The following is an 8,656-nucleotide window of genomic DNA, read 5'->3' on the forward strand; positions in this document are numbered from 1 at the left end:
TTTCCCCAAAAATAAACAAAAAAAAAAAAAAAAAGCAACATCACTACAATTGATATACATTTCCACATTGTTATCTTTTCTGATTATTCTTGCCTCCTTTTATCTTGGATTTTTGTTTGTTTGCTTGAGTAATTTCAATATTACTTCATACAAAGAAGAAAGATCTGACAAGATTCTGTGCTTGTGGAGAAGAGGACAGACAAAGAGAGTTCCTGGGATATATACCGCACATCAATTGTCTTTGAGTCAGTTCAGAATCAGGGAGACTCCATGTGTCAGAGTAGGATTGTGATCCATAGTGTTTTTAATGGATGATTGTTTCAGAAGTAGATCACCAGGCCTTTCTTCTGAGCTATCTCTGAATAGACTTGAACCTTCAACATTTTAGTTAGCAGTTCAGAATATTAACTGTTTGCATCACCCATGAATCCTTCCTGGTATATAAACTACCACCACCATCACAACCACCAGCCAGAAAAAAAAAAAAAAAAACTGCCCTCAAGTTGATTCCCACTCATAGGGACTATAGGATAGAGTAGAATTGCCCCATAGAGTTTCCAAGGCTATAAATCTTTGTGGAAGCAGACCGTCTCATCTTTCTCCTGTGGAGCAGCTGGTAGATTCAACAAACCATTGACATTTTGGTTAGCAGGCAAATGCTTTAATCATTGCATCACCAGAGATCCCTCCCCTAGGATACAGGGTGCCAAAAGGTCACTGGGAAATTAGAATGTCTAAATGCATTTCTAAGTTATTTTTTTGTGGAGTGTGCAATGCAAACCTCTCCTCCTTGACCAAATGTCCGATAAATTCTACACTGTTCACTTTGAGCCTTTCTTATGAGTGAATTTTGTTTTTAGCAGGGAAGGGTATTAGAAAAAGTGCCTAAGGCGTTTGACTGCTAACCAGATGGCTAGAGGTTCAAACCCACAAGCCACTCCTCAGAAGGAAAGTTGGGCAATCTACTTCTGTAGTGATACCACCTTGGAAACCCAAGGAGGGGTCGCTACGAGTGGGATTTGACTTGACGGCAGTGAGTTTGGAGTTTGGTGCTTTTTTTATTTAAATATAATTTACTTCCTTTTTTGTTGTTGATAATATACATAATAAAATATACACCAATTCAACAATTTCTACATGTACAATTCAGTGACATTGATTACGTTCTTTGAGTTGTGCAACCGTTCTCACCTCCCTTTCCGTTATTCCTTCCTAAGTTTCCTAGCTAGTCTTTTAGGTTCTGTTGTCAGTTTGATCCCACACAATGCTTAAAGAGCACAATGCTCAAGGCAGACATTCTTCACTAGTGAAGCCAAACCATTATTTGGTTTATTTCAGGGGATATTTTTATTTAACATTTAAATATTATATCAGGATAATAGTTTCCAGGGTTCATCTAGCTTCCATGACTTCAGAAGTCTGAGTTCCATGAGAGTTTTAAATTCTCTGAATTTTCTCTATTTTGATTAAAATTCTTTTATAGCATCTTTGATCAAAATGTTCAGTAATTGTGGTAGTTCAGTTTGTGTATCAACTTGGCTGGGCCTGGTTGAGTGGCTGGGCAGCTGGTAGTGGTTAATCCCCATGAGGAGACTGGCAATCAACTCCATGGTGGGATCTACCACAAGCAGCTGAGTAGCTGCCTTTGGGATGTGGTCTTCTTCCTGTATATAAGGAGAAGCCTTGGGAACGGTCTCTAGCCTATGGCACACTTGGACCCTGTATGTAGCCGGGTCATTGCTTAGCAGCCTGCTATGCTCTGCTGACCTTGGGACTTACAATGGACTTAAGTTAATGGCCTGCCATGCGGTTTGGTAACATCGGGACTATGCCTTTTTACTTGTCAACCTTGGGCTTCTCAGCTTCAGCGGCCAGCAGCTATCTGAGTGAAGAAATGCTTCTAGCTCCAGTGGGCCGGGAGCAGGAGGCAGAGCTGGACCCCATGTTTGAGGGTCTTTTACCCAGCCCCTAGAGCCTGGCACTTTGAACTTGCACTTAAAGCCTCCAAACTGTAAGAGAATAAACTCCTGTTTGTTAAGGCCATCCCATTTGTGGTATATTCTTGTCTGAGCTGCACTAGGTAACCAGAACAGTAATGATAGCTGGGTACCATTCAGTTCTTCTGGTCTCATGGCAAAGGAAGCATTTGATCCTGGAGGCAATTAGCCACACATTCCATTTCTTCATCTTATTCCTGACTCTCTTTCTTCTTCTGTTGCTCCCAGTGAATGGAGACCAATTGTTGTACTTTGGATGGCTGCTTACAAGCTTTTAAGATCCCAGACACTACAGATGAACTAGAGAATAAAACAAAAACATTAAAAATGATACTAAGCCAATTAAATGAGATGTCCCATGAAACCATGACCCTAAACCTCCTAACCAAGAAACCAAATCCCATGAAGTGTTTGGATTTACTTAAGTACTTCAGAAGCTTCTCTTTTTGTTGATGTGAATATATTTATGACACAACTTTTGTCAATTCAACTTTTTACAAATATGCAGCTTATTTACAGCAAATACATTAATTGACTGTGTAACCCTACCTTTAATCAATGTAATATTTCCATCACTGTAAACAGAAACTCAGTTCTCCACAAGCAATAACCTCCATTTCCTCCTCCTTCCTGCCCCCTCAAAATAACTCACTGCCATTGAGTCAACTCTGACTCATAGCAATCCTCATTGAGTTTCTAAAGCTGTAAATATTTATGGAAGCTGACTGCCTCATCTTTCTTCCATGGAGCATCTGGTGGGTTTGAACCACTGACCTTTTGGTTAGTAGCCAAATGTCTTAACCACTATACCACCAGAGTGCTTTCCTCTTGCCCCTGGTAATCACTAATAAACTTTGGTCTCTATATATTTGCCTGTTCTTGTCTTTTTATATAAGTGAGGTCATATAATGTTCGTCCTTTTGTGGTTGACTTATTTAATTCAGCATAAAGTCTACAAGCTCCATCCATTGTAATAGCATGTATCAAGACTTCATTTCTTTTTTTGGCCGAGTAGTATTCCACTGTATGTGTGTACCACATTTTGTTTAACCATTCATTCATTGATGGGCTTAGGGCAATAGTTTTAAAGAATGAAAACAGCAAATGAGGTCCTCTCTAGGCCATTCCAAAAGAAGAGGACTTGGGGATAAAAGGAGAGAAAAAAGCAAAGATCTCAGACAGACCTTTACACTCTTCCAATTTCAGCCCGTGAGGGATTAAACGGAAAAAGAAACATATTTTCTGGGTTATTTAACCAGCTACAATCATCATTTAGGATCTGTAGGTCACTGTTAGTCACTGACATGAATCTTTTATCTCCTCTGGGGTTTCTCTGAGGGCCTTGGGTTCATTTCTGAAGTTCCCAGCTAGAAGGGGCTCCTCTCAAGGATCAGTTGTCTAGAGGTTCAGAAGAAGAAGGAAGTGGAAGAAGAATGCGGGGCCAAAGAAAATAAGAAGTCTAGCCAGGAAGTCTTCTGGCCCCATAGGCCATGTCAGGGGAATTGAGGGGCCACCTTTAGTAAGAGTTATCCAGTCCTCAAAGTCTTGTGAAGGACCTTCTCAATCTTGTCATCAACAATGTTACTTATATTCCTACTCACTGAAGACCCTCAGAGTGAAATGGGAGACTATCCCAGATGTCTTTAACAGGATCTTCACCCTTTAACGTGATCAGATACTGAACTTCTTGTAATAAAACTGGGTGAAACTCAGGTACTCTTTCAGTTCAGTATCACTTGCTCTCCTCTTTTCTGGCTTCCTTTTTTTCTTTTGGTGTTATTAAGGCAAGAGATAAAAAAAAAAAAATAAGAAACTGTGTAATAGTGCCAACCTGTTCTCCTGCAGCAACCTTCTTGGGGAGAGACATCAATGTTCCCAGAGTCCTGCTCACCATAAGAGAGCTCAGTTAATAAGAAGGATGGAGCTTGGGTTCAAACTTGTAACCAATGACTTAGTTAACCATATCTATGTAATGAAATCCCAGTTAAAAAAAAAAAAACACAACAACTCTGGACACTGAAGTTCAGGTGTTCTTCCTGGTTGATGGTAGATACTGATACATGGGAGGGTAAGTTATCCCTGGGAACACAGAATCTAACCTTTTGCGACTCTCCTTTATACTGATTCTGATTTGTATTCATTATAATAAAACTGTAATCATAAGTGTAATGAGTTCCTGAATTCTGTGAGTCATTCTAGTGCATTATTGAACCTGAGGGGATAGTGGAAAATCCCAAACTTGTAGCCATCAGGTCCAAAGTACAAGGGTCCTGGGGACCCTTGAGCTTGCAGCTGGTGGCTGAGAGGGAAGTAGAACTCCAAATCTGTAGCCAGTTGGCTACAAAGTGCACATGGCCTGGAAACTCTTGAACTCATTGCTGGTTTAAGACTTGGGTAGACTTGGAAGTGTGGAGAACTGTGTCCCTTGCCATGTGAGATCTGACTAACTTCAGGTAGTTAAGGTCAGAAGAACTAAAGAAAAACTGATAGTGTATTGCAGTTAGTGAGTGTCACAGCAGAAAGGAATTGATTTCAGACAGGTAGATGCAGTTATGCTGTGCTTGGAGCTTGACGTGGGCAATGATTACTGTCCCCTTGCAGCTAAAATTGCTTGAGGGAGCATCATTTTCAGAGGCTGGGCTCCCACTGAGAGACCAAGGAAGTAAAAATACAAAGGTATTAGAAAAGACAAAGGAGGTCTGGTGGCATAGTGCCTAAGGCATTTGACTGCTAATCTGAAGGCTGGCAGTTCAAACCCACCAGCCACTCCTCGGAAGGAAAGTTGGGCAATCTACTTCCATAATGATACTGCCTCAGAAACTCAAGGAGGGGTCACCATGAGTCAGATCCAACTCAATGGCAGTGAGTGAATGAGATATGGTATATAATTATTATCCACCTGTAAGAAATACCCCTACACTAAGTTTGCATATTCACATATTCCTCCCACTTGTACCAGTCCCTCCCCAAAAAAGGCACAATGTCTAAGAATGTTAAAAATGACCTTTGTCCCTCAGTAGCTAGAAGCTTTCACCATGGGATGGGCTGTCATCCCTGAGAGTGTCCAGTTCATTTCTCTTCCCATTGATGTCTTCCATTTTTCATGTAATTTGACCCACTGAAGTTTCCTCCTTTCCATTTTTCCATTGTGTCTGGACATATCTGAATTCATTCAGCATCCAAACCATTTTGAACACCTGTTCTGGGCTAAGCAAGGCTAATCATAGGCAGTTTCAGCTGATAATGGGCACCCATTACAGCAAAAGCAGTGGTGCTCTCCCCAGAAAGGACGCCAACAGCCAGAGAAGGCAAAGCCTAGCAATATAGGGTGATATCCAAGGCTGCGACTCAGTTCTGGGAAGCTTAACTTCAGCATTGCAGCCCTAGCCATGGAACATCACTGATTCCAATGTGCGTACTCCAATGTGTTCTCACCCACTTCTGTGAGTGTAAGAAGCTTACACTTAGCCATTTATATGCTTGGTCACTTCATACCCCCACCCTTCTCACTTCCTGAAGCTTGTGAAACTGGCTAATTTCTCACAGAGCCGCCTGATCTCATTCCACCAGCCACAGGAGGAAGACGTTGAGGCTCTATCAGACCAGCTGCCTCCACTTCCCTCCTCAGAGCTGACCCTTGACTTGGGGGATCTCTATGGATCTGCCTTATTACCACGGCCCCCTGAACAAGAAAGACTGTGAGACCTTGCTGCTCAGGGATGGGGTGGATGGCAATTTTCTATTGAGGGACAGTGAGTCAGTCCCAGGAGCCCTGTGCCTCTGTGTCTCGTGAGTAACCTCATCATCCATACATTTGAAATTTTATATTAAATGTAGTAATGACAGCCAAATATAAAAGGAATTGTATTTCACTCTCACTTTGTAATGCAAACAGAGTAAGGGCTGGGAGAGGACAGAAGGAAGGTGTCTGTCCATGCTCTTTCACTGCCCTCTCTCCCTGGTATAAATGTCACCCAAGAAGACCCTATGTAGCAGCAGAAGTAGGGGTGGGTGAATGGGAGGGCTGCAGGAAGCACGGAAGGTGATGGGGGAATGGAGAGAATGTAGAAACATAAGGGTCTCGCCTCGGCTGATCTGTTTATTTGGTTTGGTACAGGCAAGGGGCCATTTTGAGATTTCAATCCGAAAGACAGTGTTTTTACATATACTTTGATGCTTCCACTTGCAGTACTTAAAATACTAATAATATTTCATGTTTTATTTAGATTTGAAAAGGGCTTCAACAAATTCATTTTCTTTTATACTCCTTGTAGTCTATCAAGGCAAGCATAAGCATTGTCATTTTATAGATGAGGAAACAGAGACCTGGATTTCTCAAATGATTTGCTCGTGTTAAAACTTATCTAGTATTTCCAAAGAGTCTGAATTGAATATGAAATTCCAGGCCAGGGTAGCAGAGCCATCTTGCTGAAGGAACCTCTTATGTTCAGTTTAAAAAGCAATCCCAGTTATCAGTGGAAACCTCCTATCTTTGTGCATTCTTTTCTTTGTAGAAACCACTGAAGCTTTTCTTCCACCTGTTAAAGGAATTAAAATTCAAACGTCTTTATGGGAGCTTCTCAAAGAAAAGTGATTGTCATTACTGATAGAATTGGTGGTGGTGTTAGGTGCTGTAGAGTCAGTTATGATTCATAGTGACCCCAAGTACAACAAAATGAAACACTGCTTGGTTCTATGCCATCCTCACAACTGTTGCTATATTTGAGCCTATTGTTAAAGCCACTGTGTCTATCCATATCGTTGAGGGTGTTCCCTTCTTCATTGACCCTCTACTTTACCAAATATGATGTCCTTCTCCAGGAAGTGGTCCATCCTGATAACATGTCCAAAATACATAAGACAAAGTCTTACCACCCTAATTTCTAAGGAGCATTCTGGTTGTACTTCTTCCAAGACAGATTTGTTCATTCTTCTGGCAAACCATGGCATTCTTCACCAACACCATAACACAAAGGCATCAATTGTTCTTTTATTCATTGTCCAGAATTTGCTTGCATATGAGGTAATTGAAAATATCATGATTTAGGTCGAGTGCACCTTAATCCTCAAAGTGACATCTTTGCTTTTTAACACTTTAAAGAGTGCTTTGCAGTAAATTTGCCCAATGTAATACACTGTTTGATTTCTTGACTGCTGCTTCCATGGGCGATGAGAGTGGACCCAAGTAAAATGAAATCCTTGCCAATTTTCAGTCTTTCTCCATTTACCTTAATGTTGCTTATTGTACAATTGTGAGGATTTTGGTTTTCTTTATGTTGAGGTATAATCCATACTGAAATCTGTACTCTTTAATCTTCATCTTCAAGTCCTCTGCACTTTGAGCAAGTAAGGTTGTGTCATCTGCATATTTCAAGGTTGTGAATGAGTCTTCCACCAAGCCTGACACCATGATCTTTTTCATACAGCCCAGTTTCTTGGATTATTTGCTCAGCATAAACATTGAAAGGATACAACCCTTACGAACATCTTTCCTGAGTTTAAACTGCATAGTAGCCCTTGTTCTGTTTGAATAACTGCCTCTTGATCTATATACAGGTTCTACATGAACACCATTAAGTGTTCTGGAATTCCCATTTTTCCCAATGTTATCCATAATTTGATAGACAAGGCAGAGATATATTTCTTTCTTTAAACGGTACTGGGGTTAGTAGTATGAGAAAGATAGCCTTAAGATGTCAATTTGCAATTTCAAGTTACAAGTGAGTTAAGCATGTTTTCACATATCTTTCAGCCATTGACAATTCTTCTTTAGAAAATATGCATATCCATATACTTTTCAGCTTGAGTTATTTAGCTTCTTTTTACTGTTTTTTTTTTTTTCCAAATTCAGTATAGGAAAGAAAACATTTTTCTAAAAATCACACACACAAAACTATAGACTGATTTCACTTGATATAATTTCAAATAAACTATTAACCAATAGAAGCTGGTAGCCCATTATAGGAGAAAACATTATTATCAAGTATGGTCCAATCTATCAAAGATGAATTGGTTCTACATTAGGTAAACTAAGCATTTAATTAATTTGGATTACTAATTATTAACTTAATTGATCAAATTAACATGCTGGTATTAATAAGTTAATAGTTACAAATTATGTGACTCACTCAAACTTGCTTAAGACATATTAGATAAAATTCAATAACTACCCCTCAATAGGCACAGACACACACACTTGTTCATGCATACACACACAAAAACTTACACACTCCTAACAATAGAGAGCTAGATGGATACTTACCCAAAGGCCCTGAAGCACTAGCAGGGTTCCCATTAAAGTCATGAGTGAGACTGTGATGCTCATATCAACATTACTATGTAACATTTCCCAGAAGGAACTAGCAAGTGCAATTAGCCAAATGAAATTAATGAAGTGTAGAAATTGAGAAGGGAGATGTAAAGTCATTATTATTTTAAGTTGACACATGGAATCCAAAGTTTAACTGGGTAAAAAAGAAAACAAAAAAAATACCAGAAAGCTTAAGAAAATTCAATAAAGGTATCTATATGTAAAATTGGGAGCTCTGGTAGCATAGTGGCTAGGGCACTTGGCTGCTAACCAGAAGGCTGGCGGTTCAAACCCACCAGCCACTCCTCGGAAGGAAGATGGGGCAATCTACTTCCGTAGTGATACTGCC

The 8,656-nt window shown here is 40.1% G+C and overlaps 1 protein-coding gene across 1 annotated transcript in view; it reads left to right on the forward strand.

Moving 5' to 3' along the window:
- Nucleotides 1-5,652: 5,652 nt before the first annotated feature.
- SH2D1B (SH2 domain containing 1B) overlaps nucleotides 5,653-8,656 on the forward strand; it is a 26,738-nt gene continuing 23,734 nt past the window's right edge. Inside the window, exon 1 of the mRNA XM_007937761.1 lies at nucleotides 5,653-5,786. Within this exon, the coding sequence (XP_007935952.1) occupies nucleotides 5,653-5,786 (134 nt within the window). The remainder of the gene's footprint in view (nucleotides 5,787-8,656) is intronic.

This window comes from Orycteropus afer, unplaced genomic scaffold, assembly GCF_000298275.1.
Source record: "Orycteropus afer afer isolate SDZICR_OR568_19922 unplaced genomic scaffold, OryAfe1.0 scaffold00044, whole genome shotgun sequence".
NCBI lineage: Eukaryota > Metazoa > Chordata > Mammalia > Tubulidentata > Orycteropodidae > Orycteropus > Orycteropus afer.